We start from the raw sequence: 15,841 nt of genomic DNA, 5'->3' as shown, positions 1-15,841 counted from the left end.
TTCCGGGCTCATTCTACAGGGAGCTGGCTTTCGGGAGTGTTGTGTGATGAAGGCTAGCTTGTGGATCTGCTATCTTTAAGGGGAAACCTCTGGGGATGTGATAGTTCTTTGCTACCTTGATTTTGAATTCTTAAGGTTTTGTCAGCTACTTGACTGAAGAGCTGCAATGTGGAAGGAACCCTTTCCCTCAGGAACTGTCATTTAGGTTTATCTTTTTAAATTCTTAATAATGCTCTGTTTTGAAACACCGTCACCTGCTTCCTCGACATCCACAGCTTTTCCTGGCTTCTCTGTTTCAGTCTACGTGTCTTACTTAACAGACTGCTGATAATTGTAAGCTCCTGGTATTTACTGATTTGCATATCGAACCAAACAGGAGCACACAGAATAAACTCACTACACAAAATTGCACACAAAAACTCCTGGAACACCAAGGACTTTCTCAGAGCTAGTTGATCCAAAAACGGAACCCAGTATGGACTGAAAAACAACGATATACTTCAGAAATCATCCTTGCATTTGATGTTTAAACATTGACATTGTTGGGGGCTGTTGTTTTGTTGCCTGCTGGCATGTCAGGAGGTGAAGGCAGTCTGCTCAGGCTTCTCTGACCCCCCCCTCTCTCTATGTGTTCCTCCACAGTCCAGCTCCTCAAGTCCACTGACCTGGGCCGGCACAGCCTGCTCTACCTCAAAGAGATCGGACATGGCTGGTTCGGGAAGGTAAGAGATGCATTCATTACCAATATGAGAGCTCACTTTCAAAGCGTAGAAATGTCCAATACGTATGTAATGCTTGACTATTGCAAGAAAGAAAAATCCCATGAATTTGTTGTTATTGCTAATGCATGGGTTTTTAATAAAATGCAGACTCAGATGTTGTGATCATGTTCAACACAATGACATCACAATACAAGGTTAATGTGAGGGGTAATATTCTCCCTTTGCCCCCTTGCCGCTCTTGCCTCTCTCTCAGGTCCTCCTGGGCGAGGTCAATGCGGGTCTCAGCACGACTCAGGTGGTGGTGAAGGAGCTGAAGGCGAGTGCTAGCGTGCAGGACCAGATGCAGTTCCTGGAAGAGGTGCAGCCTTACAGGTGAGAATCACACAGGGAGAGGGAGCAGAGCAGGGTCTGGATTCAGGACTGTGACCTGTGTGTGTGTGTGTGTGTGTGTGTGTGTGTGTAGATGCAAAACATAGGTTTAACTGTTTCATGTAAAAAATGTAATACATTTAATAAATATATTTTCATTGACATTTCTTTCAATTTGTTTTCCTTTGCTTTATATGGAAAAAAAATCATCCTCATATGAGGCTATCATCCGTTTACGTCTTCCTCATGCCCACATATAAAGACTTGACGTGTGTGTGTGCGCTAATGCATCCCATTCCTGTCCACAGGTCCCTTCAGCACCCCCACCTCCTGCAGTGTCTGGCACAATGCACAGAAGTCACTCCCTACCTGCTGGTCATGGAGTTCTGTCCACTGGTGAGTCCTGCAGGGAAGTAGGACTTAACCTGCTTCCGTTCTGCTCACTGCAGGGAGGGTTTTACTGTGCGGTTGTGGTTCCCGAGGCATCCTGGTAACGTATTGACGTTTTTAATTATGCAATTGAATGTTTATAATGCTCAAACTATGTGCACTTTCAGGTTGCTTCTATTTTGGTGTTTATTATGAACGTTTGTCAAGAAAATGGGTGAAAACGAACAAACCAAAACACTTTTTTTTTCAGGGAGATTTGAAAGGATACCTGCGAAGCTGTCGGGCTGCGGACTCAATGACCCCTGACCCCTTGACTCTCCAGCGAATGGCGTGCGAGATCGCCTCTGGTCTGCTGCACCTGCACAAATACAACTTTGTCCACAGGTGAGCGCTATTCACTGTCAGGGGGACAAATTGGGAGTGGTGATTAGATGCTATCAAGTGATCTCATTTCTTTGACATTTGTACTACAGGCTGCAGAGGCGTGTACAGCTATTTTAGAAGAGAGTTGAAGACATGAAATCAAAATCTATTAGAAATTCAACAACCCAGTAATTAGTCCTAGCCTTGGCATTGTACTGCCTTTGTAACACAATAAACGGGTTGGATCTCCCCCTGTTAGTTAGACCGTCTGTTTGATATCCTGGTCCTTGCACCTTCGCAGCTTACCGTCTTCGCATTTACATTCCCATTGAAGTTAACCACATGATCAGCTGGCTCTCCCCTGGTCTCTCCCTGTAACAATATCCTGGTGCTGTCTGAGTGTGTCTCATAGACTCCAGCATCAGTGATTTTGTTGCAGTGGGGGATCCAACAGTTCCAGACACCAGGAGCCATTCCCTCTGCCCTTCACATGAATTCCCCTGCCGATCCACCACTCTGGATTCTGAGCAGCATCTGCTTCTTTCAATGGCCTTTGGGGATTCCAGCGTCCATGTGTGGGAGGAATACATTAGCTTCTGGGTGATCCACAGCGCCATCTAGAGATCAACGTGGCCAGAATCTCAAACCACTCCCATGTCTCCTGAAAGCTCTCAGTGCATTAGCAGCGTTGTCAGCTGGTTTTGTCCCGGGGGTGACAAATGGTTATAATTGACAGATATGTAAACACTTTAAGTACTGGCCTGGGGATTAAATCAAAATAAATACATGAAAAGGTCTCCCCAGAACACTGTGCTTTAGCGCCAATTAACAAAATAAAAATTACAAATAAAGGGCCCATTTAGATAGCCTCAATGTACTAGCGCTAGAGCAGTTTTGGCTTGACCGTCTCTCTCTCTCTCTACACTCTCAGTGATCTGGCCTTGAGGAACTGTCTGCTGACTGCAGAAGTGACCGTGAAGATCGGAGACTATGGGCTCTCACATAACAAGTACAAGGTGAGCTTGGGGTCTCCAGTACCATGGATCAGCTTGACTCCAGTGTAAGGTACTTCAGGTTAGCCCAGAATACCCACTATGTGTGTATCTGCTCCTCAGGATGACTACTTTGTGACGGTGGATCAGCTGTGGGTGCCTCTGCGCTGGATCGCCCCGGAGCTCATCGACGAGGTCCACGGGAATCTGCTTGTTGTGGACCAGACCAAGCCCAGCAACATCTGGTAAAGGGAAGGGGGACGGAAGCAGCGCAGTAACATACAGAGATATTTGGATTTGTGTTTGACATTGTAATAAAGACTGTGACCCTGTAAAGGCCTCTAAAAGTGCTCGGTTTGTGTGGCAGGTCCCTTGGAGTGACGATCTGGGAGCTGTTTGAGTTGGGGAACCAGCCCTATCGGCACTATTCTGACAGACAGGTCCTCACCTATGCCATCAAAGAACAGCAGTTGAAGCTGCCCAAGCCTCTGCTCAAACTGCCCCTTTCAGAGCGCTGGTGAGGATTTATTTTGTGCAATATTGTTCAATGTAGCAGATAGGAATGTAGTCAAATTGCAGTTATTGTGTAGCCAAGCAGCAATTACACTCCGCAGCGTCTGGCTCAATTTACTGACCATTGACTACAGGTTATTTATGCCAGTGGGAAGCCTATCGTAAAGCCTAATGGCAATTTGACATCTTTCCTTGTGCTTTTTTCCTCCTATGATATTTATTTAGTAACATTCAGGCACCTTATGCCTCTCGCTGCTGGATACATTAAGTATAAATAAAACAAAGAGTTTCTACACTGATGATTGGTTCACCAAAATATATTTTACTTATTTGTGCAACATCAAGATTAAAAAGTAAACATGTCAAATCAACATTTAGGTGCCGTGCACCTCCATCAGGATTTACAAAACTTATAACTCCATTAGAAGTGGATCACTAACAAGTCTGTCTCTCTATCCACTCCTCTCTCTCTCTCAGGTACGAGGTGCTACAGTTCTGCTGGCTGCAGCCGGACCAGCGGCCCACCGCAGAAGAGGTTCACCTCCTCCTGAGCTACCTGTGTGCCAAGGGTGCCAGCGAGGCGGAGGAGGACTTTGAGAAGCGCTGGAACTCCCTGCGGCCCAACAGCGGCAACAGCAGCACCCACAGTGCCTCTGCAGCCGAGCAGCCTCCCTCCTCCTCCTCTTCCTCCTTCCCCTTGCTGGAGCACTTCTCAGTGGGCGACGGCTTCCACTCTGAGGCTGGAGACGACATACTCACGGTCACAGAGACCAGCCGTGGCCTGAACTTCGAGTATAAGTGGGAGCAAGCACGTCCCGAGCAGCACTATCCTTCCTCCTCAAGCAGTGGGGCATTAGGGCACTCCCAGTACCAGGATATCTACTACGCTCCTGGGGGTGGGGTTAGTGGCAGTAGCTGCAGTGGGGGGCTCACTCTGGGAGTCTCCCCTTCCTACTACGACTCCAAACCGTTGGGGCTCCACACCCCGGGGGTAGTGCCCGTGCTGAGCGCTCACAGCCCCTCTGTCAGCAATGAATATTACATTCGTATTGAGGAGCCTAGCGAGTGCAACATCGATCTAGACTACACCATGTGCTCCTACAGCCCAGAGCTTGGCGGCAGCAACGGCAGCTTTATAGGTGGTGGGGGCGGTTCAGGAGACTGCGACAACTGCCCTAGTGAAGCCCAGCCTAATTCATATTGGTTGGATGAGGCTCGCAAAGCCAGTGCCTACGATTCAGACAACAGCCCAGCTATCTCACTCACCATGGAGCCTCTCCTTGGCCAGATGTCTACCACCAGCCCGGTGGAACCCTGGGAAAGCGAACAGTACTATTCCTACAAAGTGCAGGAGAAAGAGCAGGGTTGCTACTACGATCAATCCTCATTAGACGGGGCTGACCACTATCTTTTGGAGGATTCGTCTGAGAATCATCGGGAGAGCTGGGGGTCTAGGAGTCTGCGTCAAGCACTTGGTGAATTAGAGGACCCCCTTGGGGTCTCGCCATCCCTTGGTGGGCCCCAACAGCTCTACAGAGACCCCTACATTGAAGGAAGCAGGCCAGCCCTTAGCAAGAGGTCGGCTGGAGAGTGTTACTATGACATGACAGGGTCCCTTCGCAAAAACTTGCCTGGGTCAAACACGGTATGTGTCGACATGGAGGAAGAAGTTTCAGGGCTCTTCATAGGGCGCCGAGACAGTGATCTGGAAGAGGTGGACATGTTTGCAGAGAAAGAAGCCTTGGCTCAGGCTAACCACTGGACATCCAACAGCTCTGCTAACAATAACAGTCTGAGCTTCAGCAAAAGGTCCGGAAACAATATTCATGGCTATGCCAATTTTCATTTCACAATGCCTTCAGCAGGGTTGGAAGAGTCCTGGCATGTCTTTAAGGCGAAGGAGAACCTGACTTATCCCGCCTCCCAAGCCTTTCCCTACCTGGAGGCTGCTACATGCACAGAAGAAGGTGGAACTCCCCTGACCAATGAACACAAACTCTTCCCGTCAAGCGAGTCCAATAGTTATGTATACCCATACCATGAGGAAGAAGAGAGGATGTCCCCTCCTGAGGAGCACAACACTTATCAAGAGCATGGATTTGTGGATCCTCTTTTGGGATCTGTAGTCAGGAGCTATGCCCTCAACGATTATATCAAACAGAAACAAACTATGGGGCTCAAAAAGGAAAATGGAGAAAGCTCACCCTCCACACCTTTAGGGGGCGCTGTGGAAAGCAATGTAGTTCCTGAGACAGAGCTGAACCCTGATCTCGCTAGCTTGGGAAAAGGGGGAACCCCTGTGGACAAAACAGAGCAGTGCATGAATACTGTTGTCGGCAGAACGTCCTGTGAAAAAGAGGAAGAGAATGAAGAGGGTTGTCTGTCAGAAGTGAAACATCCAGCCCAGAACAGCATCAGGTCTGTTCAATCAGAAGGACTCACACCTGAAATGGCTCCAAGTGCCCAATCAGAACCGCATTCAGAAACCAGTCAGACTACAGAGAGCGAGGTGGATAAGGGTTGCTTCAGCATCAGCTTGGTGGAGATTGATGACTGCAGTGATGATGACATCACAGACGTCACCTCGGGCGTCTTTACAGATTTCCCTATGGATTATGTGGGAGATGCCCCCCCAGCTGTCAAGTCCCTGCAGAAGCAGGCGGGGACCCCAGACTCCATAGAGTCGCTAGAGCTCCCTTCCACCAGCAGCTTCTGTGAGTCGTTCAACCCCACCACCTTCCACCCCTCCAGCCAGCCCAAAGCAATAGACAGCGGCTATGACACAGAGAATTACGAGTCTCCTGAGTTTGTACTGAAGGAGCCTCATGATTCACGGGACCCTGAGGGATTTGTACAGCCTCTGGGGAAGCCTTCTGTTAGTGAAGGACTAGAGGAGACAGAGACAGAGGGTGGGGCAGAGGTGTGTCCCGCAGTGCCGATTTCAACATCTCACAGTACAGAGCTACAGCTGGGTGGGTTGAATGAGAAAAACCCCTACAGGGACTCTGCCTATTTTTCGGATTATGATGCAGAGAACGAGAGGTACTCCCGGAATGAAAGGGAGGAGTTTCCAGAGAAACTGGATGATGACATTATTGTCCCAGAGCCCGAAAAAGAAGATCCCACAGCTGACCCGGCTAGCCTGAAAGTGGAGAAAGAGGAACCACATCAACAACAACAACAACAGGATAACCATGTGGATGAGAAAGATCAGTTTCAGAATGATTATTCGGGAAGACAGTTTGATGAACAGATGCAGAGGCAAGATATTGAGGATGGTGGTGAGATTTTAGCCACTCCGGAGGTCCTGGAAACAGAGTTTGTTTCCGCTCATTCAACTCCTACTCCTTCAAGTCTGACTCCTCCTGAGTTAGAGGATGAAGGTCTGGAGTTGGAGCAAGAACTCTGCAGAGATGAGCAGTATTCTGAAATCTGCACCTCTTCAATTCCCGAGGAACCAGCTCAGCCAGAGCATTCTGGCATCCCTGATGAAGTGCAGGAACCTAGCAGCTTGAAGGGCCCTTTGGTTGAGGCTTCGGACTCTGCAACAGGTGGAGGAGCTTCTAAAAATGACACTGAGACCAGCGACTGCAGAGAGGAAGGGGATGGGAGGGAGCCTGCGGAAGACACAACATCTACGGGTCTTCCCAGTGTGGACAATAGCCCTCAGCAACCACACAGCAACCTTCCTCATGTGGAGAGCTGGGGAAAGGAGTTCCCAGGAGAGGCTTCAGAGTGCCAGATGGGCAGGGTGTCCCCGGCTGATGGAGAGGAGGCAGATGAGGAGGATGGGGACTCAGAGGACAGTGAGGAGTCGGACGAGGAGCTCCGCTGCTACAACATCCAGGAGCAGAGCGAGGAGAGCGAGGAGGAGCTCCCCGCAGTGCCCATCGTGGTCAGCGACAGCAGTGAGGCGCACAACCTGCGCAGCCTCCTCAAGATGCCCAGCCTGCTCTCCCAGTCCTTCTGTGAAGAACTCGACCGAAAAAAGAAAGCCGTCTCCTTCTTCGACGACGTCACCGTCTACCTCTTCGACCAGGTCAGTGCTTACCGCTTATTTATTTGATTGAATCTGTTTACTGTACACACGTTAGTCTCAGGATCCATTTATAAAACATCTATACATTTGCTATTAGAGGACATTAGTTTCTTACACATTATAAGTGTAAAGCTCTGAATAGTTATAAAATGTTAGTATTGTTTGTAACTGTCTAATATTACTTGTAACAATCTTTATAGCACATTTATAAATGCACTATTGTTTTAGTATAAATTCCATTGCTTCTTCATTTCTCTAGCTAATGATTTAGAGTTCTGATAATTCATCCTGATTTTCACTAAGGAGGATTGCTGCTTCGTTAGTTTAGATATTGTAGTGTAGGGTTTTGTTTAGCCTTGAGATGTTTCAGTGCTGTGTTCTCATTCCAGGAGAGCCCCACACGGGAGCTAGGAGACCACAGTTTCCCTCAGGGGGCAGAGTCCAGTGGGCGGAGCTCCGAGACAGGAGAGACACGCCCCCAGGAAAGGGTCAGCACCTCGGACGACTCGTCTGACGGGAACGTCTCTGAAGAGAGTAAGACTGAGAAACTGTTTAACTCAGAGGGAGACAGACTGCCATATGGACTGCTAGATAGAATGAAATCGAGATCTGCTAGAGACACTGGCAGTGATTTGTTTACTAAAACAGTAACCTCTGCTACCACAATGTAATTACATTGCAATTCACTGAAGACGTAATGTCTTGATAGCTTATATAGTTTTGGTCTGCATTAAATTGCTGTTGTAGAATACAAAATAATTGCCGTAATATTTGTTTAATCTATGTAATGTAAACATTAATAGGGGAATGAGATTCATGGCTCGGTTTTTATTTGACTTTAGATTGACAGCCTAATCTCAGTGCAGTCCCCTCACAGAAGAGTCTCTGCTACTCTGTGTTTTGAAGTGACATGGAAGAGACATTGAGGGGGATGAATGAAAAGGGTAACCCAGGCCTCCCTTCTCTCTCTCCAGGTGGAGGGTTCGAGTGGGATGATGACTTCCCCCTGATGCCGGTCACCTCCTCTCCGATGTCCTCTCTGGGCCCGGCCCCCATGGACCCCCCCGTGGCCCCTAGCCTCTCCCCTCTGGCCCCGGAGTCGAAGCAGGGCCCCGCAGTGCAGTACTCTCGCTTCACCGTGTCCCCGTCCAGCGCCTCCCGCTTCTCAATAACGCACGTCTCTGACTCTGACGTCGACTCTGTGGGAGGTGAGCACTGCACTCTTATCAGAAGACTGGAACGGAATCGTTGATTACAGTAGAAGCATAGAAGCCTGGTTATTCAGTCTCACAAACAAGCCGATGTGTGCTTTGGCCATATTTCTTTTTGATTTAAAACACTTATAATTTAACAGGCTTTCTTAATGCTTTGCTGTAGTTTTATATTGGTATACCGTAACAAGCGTTACTTTTATGAGGGGGAGGCACAAATGAAGGTATGAGAAAACGTAAACCTTTGTCAAAAAGATTAATTGAAAGTAACCCTGAATCTGTAAAAGATTATTGCAGTAATTGGGTCTTATTTGTGTTTCAGGGAGCAGTGAAGATGGAGAGAGGGAGTGAGAGATTTGGTGCAAGAGGAAGGGGGGGGCAGGAGGGAGAGGGAGAGAGGGAGGAGAGAGGGTCCCAGGTCTGGCAGCATTGGCCTCTTTTTGCACAGACTGGGTGTTGCATTGGGGGGGTCCAGCTGGGAACCCTGCCCTGATGAAAACTGAGCTGCCATCCCAGGACAGTGCCTCTTAACACCTGCGGAAACGGACGCTCACAGCCCCCACTGCCCTGTTGGAGGGGTGGGTGTGGATGTACACGATGAGAACAAATATTATATATATATATATATTATATATAATATATATATATATAGATATATATATATATATATACTATATATATATATATAAATATATATAACTTATATGCAGATTATAACTTACATGTTGCAGAACCATCAAGCTCAACGTCATTTGTAACAGAATTGCCATTTTGCTAAAGAACAAACAAAAAAAAACAGAAAACTGGATGGACTACAGCAGCTTTCAGCAGCTCCTGATCCCACTGCTTTACTGACTCATTTAATCTCTTCTGGAGATTTTTACCATGCCAGGACTGACTGTCCAGACATATGTAATGCCGCCTGGTAATCCTTGGCACTCCGAGTTACCCCCGCCCCCCCTGTGAGTGCCCACAGATAGCATCCCATCTCAAGGGTTTAGAAAGAGACAGAAGGGGCGGGAGATTGTGGGACTGGATATACTTCCTTACCAAAATAGTTATTGTTGGGAGGAAGGAAAGGGGGTGTCCTGGTTCACTGATGTCTCTCAAAGAATAGCGTTTATTAACTGGGGGAAAAAAAACTAGAAACAGTATTGGGATTTATTAGTATTGGACATTTAAGTGCCATGGATAGTGATACATTGTGAAAAAGTACTAGACAATGTATTGGCCAAAATACTTACAGAGCTTGTATGTTTTTTGTAATTAGGCGGACTGTGGTATTTTTTTGGTAGTGCTGTACACATTCTAATTTGGGAACTATGTACTGTATGCTTCTCCTTTTTTTTTTTTCATTCCAGGTGTCTGAGTTCAGGTTCATATCATATGCATTGCTAACAGTGATTGTATGGAATACGTGTAACGTGGCTATATCAATTCAGGAAAATTAACTTGCAAATAAAATCAGGATTTAGGAATTAGGGTTATAGAAAATAGTCCATGCTGGCATATCACAAAAGTATGATAAATGCATAATAATGAAATTGATCTGAAATTGACGTCCAAGTCTTGCAGACTCCAGTGCTAGAAACAGGACACCTCCTGCGTGGGTTGGGCAAAAAAAAAAGACTCTTAATATTATGCCAAAATAACTTTTTTTTTTACATTTTAGAATTATTGCATTTCCTTAAAGGGAATTGCTCAAGCACTTTTCTTAAAGGGAAAGTGTAATCCAAATTTTCCGCCCAGCCTCCCACTAAATGTGGCCAGTCTTGTTGTTAGAGTGGCAAGTTGGCAGCTGAAGTATTTATCCCACACACAGTGTTCAGTGTTTCCGTATGCCTTTCATCAATTTCATATTCTCTAATAGTCTAGAAGAGCAGCTCATGCAGTCTGTACTATTTTTGTAAGAAAGTAAAGAGAAAGTTTAACAAAGAGAAAATATCAAATTATTATTATAGGTTAAATGTTTGCCAAAGAGATGTAACACATTTATGTGGCACCCTGGTTCTAATTTACAGCTTTTAGATATTTTATTGTGTAAGGTTATTAAACAAAACATAAGAAAATGTTCTTCAGTGTTTAGTTTAGTTTATTTGTGTAATGGGAACTCTCGTGTCACATGATGGGGGAAGCCACATGATCTACAACAGAGCTGCCTGTTATTCTTTCATACCTGCAAGAGTTCATTGAGTCCACTGAGAGTTTCAGTGCTGGAGGTTAGTTTTTAAAGCTAAAGGATGTGAATTGAAATTCATACACAGGCGCATGCATCACATGTATAGTGAGGACAGTTTCCCACTAGATCGTCGTGATTGCTGTCCCATCTGTTTTATTTGTAAAATGTGTTAATGCAGTAAACTGTCCCCTATCCCACAGTCGTACAGGGTGGGGAAAAAGTCATGCCCCAGAGAATGAAATAAAGCCAGTCTGTTCAGGTAATGAGCTCAATGGTCCATTGAATGGGATCATGATCTACCAACAACCACAATTTATTTATTGGAGCTGCCCATCGCTGATCGACACACGTGATTATTAAAATAAAATGTGATTATTTACAATGTGTATGGAAAAACACCATCAGGTTTACTTTACCAGTTTTTTTTTTGCGTGATGCCTGTCATGTGACAATGGAGTACTTAATTATTTATTTAAAAATCATTAAACTTGTTGTAGGTTACATTATCAACTGGTCTGTACAGAATAGATGGCTACCTAACTTTTTAAATGCTCGCTGCATGAAAAGCAAGCCTTTCGATCCCACCCCACCCCACCTGAGTACAGTACTGATGTGCTCATTTCAAAAACAGGTTCACTACTGCCATCTTCTTTCCCAGTGCTTACTCTCATACAGAGCATGTGTCAAACATCGCTGGTCTAATAAAAGCATTTTTAAAATAACTTAATATTCAATCTCTGTGACCTATTTTTATGTACTTCCATTTCTTCAAGTCTTATTTACTTTTTACGGTCATACATGGACACGTTTGCAGACTGGATTGTTGGCTTCGTTGGGCTGAAGCTGGTGCTGTTTTTAACAGCAATCTTGATAATCAGAATCTGATTCAGAATGTCTGTAGACAGTTGATTTTTTACATCTGCTTTTACAAGGTTCATCTGAGAAAAAAACTCATTCAGATTTGTGCAGTACTGTGTGGAAAAGCCAGTATATCAATAGCAAGTTTGGAAAGTGTAGGAAAGAGGAGCTCTCCGACAAGGGCGCGATTTTGTGCCAGAATCCCCTGCAAAGAACAGTGCTGCTATTCTGAGTATTTGAAGATCCCCCCCACCCCCATCTGTCCAGACGGCAGCACTCAGGAGTCCTCTCATTGGAGTAATCGTATCACTTTGGAAAGCACTGCTGATTAAAGAACCAGGTTGTTCACAGCAAGGGTATTCCTCAAAAGTTGATAGACTTTTTATTTTTTATTTCCCATAATTTATATGACATAACCGTGACATTTGTCTTATACACACACTCAGTGACAAAAACAATGAGAAGGTTAGCACACTACAATTAAAACGGTTTCAATTGATAATAAACATTGGCTACATAAATCAGTAAATACAGTCATGCCAGATTACCAATGCAGTTCTTGTGGCGTTTTTTTCTTTACTTGTATTTCTTAATTGTTGATTAAATATATATATATATATATATATATATATAAAATCGTTTCAGAATTTGTTTCAGAACAATGGGAACAGTAAAAACTAGGCACAACGCATGCCTCCTCCCTTTGACATCACCATTTAAGAGAAAGGTCCTTTCACTGAAGCCTGGACTTCTGGCCACAGACAGATGACATGAAACACTTAAATCAACAAAACAAAAATCTAACAAAGATAGACTACACATACATACATATATATATATACACACACACATACACACACACACACACAGATATATATATATATATATATATGAGAGAGAGAACAGCAGCTTTAATGGGGTTTTTCTTTCTGTAGTAATGCATTTAGTTACACTGTCTTAGTGACAAAGGCTCACCATGTGCAGCTAATACCAGCTCCCTGGATCAATTCCTTGTCTTTGGGGCCTCCTGCTGTTTACATTACAGAACTACGCTGTTACTCCTGTCTCAGTGTCCAATTGCACTATTTTTAATGATCTAAATATTGATGAATCTAAATACTGACACCCGTTCACTTTATTAACATCAAGATGTATTTATCAATTTATTATTATTAACATAACCCTAAACCATAAAGTGCAGGGTGGCGATATGAAACGCAGCCCCATGTAGATTAAAACAGAACCCGAGGGTCACTTTGGTGATTGCAATGAGAATTCCATCCCTGGAGTCATATATATGGTATGTACATCCTGATCAATTGAGTTGCTATGAGCCACTTAGTTAAAAGTACAGGATCGCAGCACGGTGGCAGTCTACAGTAAATAAGACACTCTGAACTGGACCATTCTTATTATTAACAGTCGTGTTTAACAATGAAAACCTCCAGAGAGACAACACCACCACATTTATTTCTTTATACAAATCTTTTTTTAAACCCTATTACAGCGCATCTAGAGACATGCAGTAGATCTTTTATTTTTTTTCATAATAAACTAATTTATTTGCCTAGCATGGTTTTAAAGTTTATAATATATATATATATATAATATATATATATATATATATATATATATATATATATATATATATATATATATATATATATATATATATATATATATATATATATATATATATATATATATATATTATATATAATTTTATTTTTTAAAAGAAAAACAGCTTCAAACAGCGTGTATGCAAATAAAAGGCTCTCTGTGGTTTCCTCCTCTGTGGAGTTGTTCCAGATGATATTGCTTATTGTTTATAAACCAGGACTAAGGTGCAGTGGATTAGAACACAGCTTTCTTTGGGATACGCTTTTATCTTTTAAGCTTAGAAATGAATACAAAAGCGACAAATCAAAACTGCCTTTAGTCGTTAGTAAACCACCTAGCACCAAGCTTTGAAACCCAGGTCCTGTCACTACTCACAATTCGGGGATCCCTCCTGCCCAGCCCTGTATGGGGGGGGACCCTGTCTTGGGGAAGGCAGGTTCCTGTATGGCCTGGACGATTCCATTCAAAATCGGGTTGGCTGAATTCCTCCCATTCTGGGGTCCTGGCTTCTGGAAAATCAGGTGGGGTGGGGGTGAGGGGGGCAATTGCCCTCCTTCTTGAGACCCTCATGCCCCCTGGGGTAAAGCGGAACAGTCCACCCTGACAGAAGACTACATATTCCAACAGCTTGTTGCCAGGATTCACTAGGAAGGAGGCAGCCATACTCAAGTGATGGCTGCATGAAATTTGAAACTACAGGTGATCTTCATATAAAAAAACGCTCAAAAGGCAGAAAAATAAATCAAACAAATAAGCTATCAGTGTCCCCGCTGATTTCACTGCCTAGACGTATTTACAGCTGCAAATAGCATATTGCACAAGCAAGACAGTTAAGCACACAGCAATGAAGCGTGGCCCGTTTTGGAATAGTATTGTAATGATACCATGTGCTCTCTGTCTCAGAACATTCAGGCTTGACAGGGAGCAATGAGAATGGGGTACAGGAGTGAGTCTAGCAGCCCCTCTCCCTCCTCTTCCTCGTGTTGCTAGGGTGTGCAGGATGGGTAGCTGGGCAGTGTAGTAGGGTGGGCTAGGTTAGTTTCCAGGGCTGGACGGGCAGACTAGTGGATAACCGGTGCAGATCTGTCGTCAGTGATGGTTGGTTTTAGTCGGATGTCCGTAAATGGATTTCTGTGGAGAGAGAGAGAGAGAGAGAGAGAGAGAGAGAGAGAGAGAGAGAGAGAGAGAGAGAGAGAGAGAGAGAGAGAGAGAGAGAGAGAGAGAGAGAGAGAGAGAGAGAGAGAGAGAGAGAGAGAGAGAGGAGGACCACAAACTTAGTGTTTACAGGCTACTTGCCAACTGCGATACCATAGAAGTAGAAAAGCTGCTGATTTTGTTTTAACTTGAGCACAAAATAAAAATGGGCTTGTCTTTATATGAGCATGATACTTTAAAGCAATGTTTATTGCACCTTTTACTGATTTCAAGAGATTTCTATATAGAACATGCTACCTAGTGGTTACACAAAGCAACAACTTTTTTGTTGATCCAAGCCAAAAAATCTCCCTGGAGTGAAGGCTGGGCTAATGGCATCTTTGGCATGCAGTATGTGGCAGAGTACATTAAAATATACAATTTGTCTGCATGGGAATGCCTGTCAATCCAAAGCGGCTCTTAATTATGTGAATGGGCACCACACAGGGCAACCAGCACAACACAAACACCTGAGACAAACCTGTGATTGGACCCCAGTGTCAGTGAATAGGCGAGTCATGTGACTGAAACAGTGAAGTGATTGAACCCACAGATGGAACACAGAAGCAACCAATCACAGAGGTTAATTCATTAATGCGGAATGGATCCTGAAGCACCGAAGTAGAGAATTTGAGGGCCCGCGGATCAACAGGTGAATCCAAAATGAAAAACAGGATACTTGGAGGGAATGAGTGGAAGGGAAGAGAGCATGCAGCAGACAACAGTAGTCAGAAGAGCCAGGAATGAGAGAGGGCCCCCTCGCCAACCCCCAGACCAGAGTGGGAGCGAGAGGGCAGATGAGTGGGATCGCTTTATTGGTGTGCCAATGGAAGCTGCAAACTTACTAAAATCCTAGACAGCAGTCTCAGAAGCGGGCAACTTCACTACGAGAACTGAAAAGGAAACAAAATTTGCTTGGTTTGAACTTGTGTGCAATTACTCCAGGTTGACAAAACAAAACACAACACATAGACCCGTGGTTAGAACTAGTCCTGGATTCATTAGGTAGGCCCACGATTAGTGCTGTGTAACGAGCCGTTGAAATGACAGCATTTTTCACTGTGTTAAATCTCATGGACAAGGTGTGGATGAGATGCTGTCAGTTTCATCGCTCAAGCCCCAGCGCTGGATTGGGGTTCCTCATGTGGAATAATATACCATTACCTCTTAAAACGATTCATTATTCAAAACCATAATCATTTTAAATAAACTAATACGCAACCCCCCCCCCCCAATCAATACAATGGCAGAGACACCTAAACAAGCAGTAAAAGGTGTCTCTGCTGACCAGTCTATTCAGGTTTCTTTGGAATTGACAAATGATTCAGAATCAATGCAGTACTTTTGACATATAAAAACCCAAGCATACATTTTATCCACAGGGTATTAGG

General features: G+C 44.5%; 2 protein-coding genes across 13 annotated transcripts in view; one reads left to right on the top strand and one right to left on the bottom strand.

Moving 5' to 3' along the window:
* The window catches only part of LOC121295482 (serine/threonine-protein kinase LMTK1-like), a 37,738-nt gene extending 26,238 nt beyond the window's left edge, over positions 1-11,500 (top strand). Inside the window, exons 4-14 of one of the 4 annotated variants that reach the window (XM_041220132.1) lie at positions 643-722; positions 976-1,094; positions 1,400-1,487; positions 1,732-1,865; positions 2,776-2,860; positions 2,960-3,081; positions 3,204-3,353; positions 3,827-7,388; positions 7,778-7,922; positions 8,363-8,596; positions 8,922-11,500. In XM_041220132.1, coding sequence (XP_041076066.1) covers positions 643-722; positions 976-1,094; positions 1,400-1,487; positions 1,732-1,865; positions 2,776-2,860; positions 2,960-3,081; positions 3,204-3,353; positions 3,827-7,388; positions 7,778-7,922; positions 8,363-8,596; positions 8,922-8,950 — 4,748 coding nt within the window. In that variant the 3' untranslated portion in view covers positions 8,951-11,500. The other 3 variants (XM_041220131.1, XM_041220130.1, XM_041220133.1) reach the window with 3 other exon arrangements.
* A 1,852-nt stretch (positions 11,501-13,352) lies between these two features.
* LOC121295348 (brain-specific angiogenesis inhibitor 1-associated protein 2-like) overlaps positions 13,353-15,841 on the bottom strand; it is a 52,051-nt gene continuing 49,562 nt past the window's right edge. For 3 of the 9 annotated variants that reach the window (XM_041219849.1, XM_041219857.1, XM_041219858.1), the window contains one exon: positions 13,355-14,387. In XM_041219849.1, the coding sequence (XP_041075783.1) occupies positions 14,318-14,387 (70 nt within the window). In that variant the 3' untranslated portion in view covers positions 13,355-14,317. Of the gene's footprint in view, positions 14,388-15,295; positions 15,344-15,841 lie in introns of all 9 variants that reach the window. The other 6 variants (XM_041219853.1, XM_041219855.1, XR_005946905.1 and 3 more) reach the window with 5 other exon arrangements.

The sequence above is a fragment of the Polyodon spathula genome, chromosome 20 (assembly GCF_017654505.1).
Source record: "Polyodon spathula isolate WHYD16114869_AA chromosome 20, ASM1765450v1, whole genome shotgun sequence".
NCBI classification, from domain to species: domain Eukaryota; kingdom Metazoa; phylum Chordata; class Actinopteri; order Acipenseriformes; family Polyodontidae; genus Polyodon; species Polyodon spathula.
The sequence above is the reverse complement of the archived record's forward strand: the minus strand, read 5'-3'. Positions and strand labels throughout refer to the sequence as shown.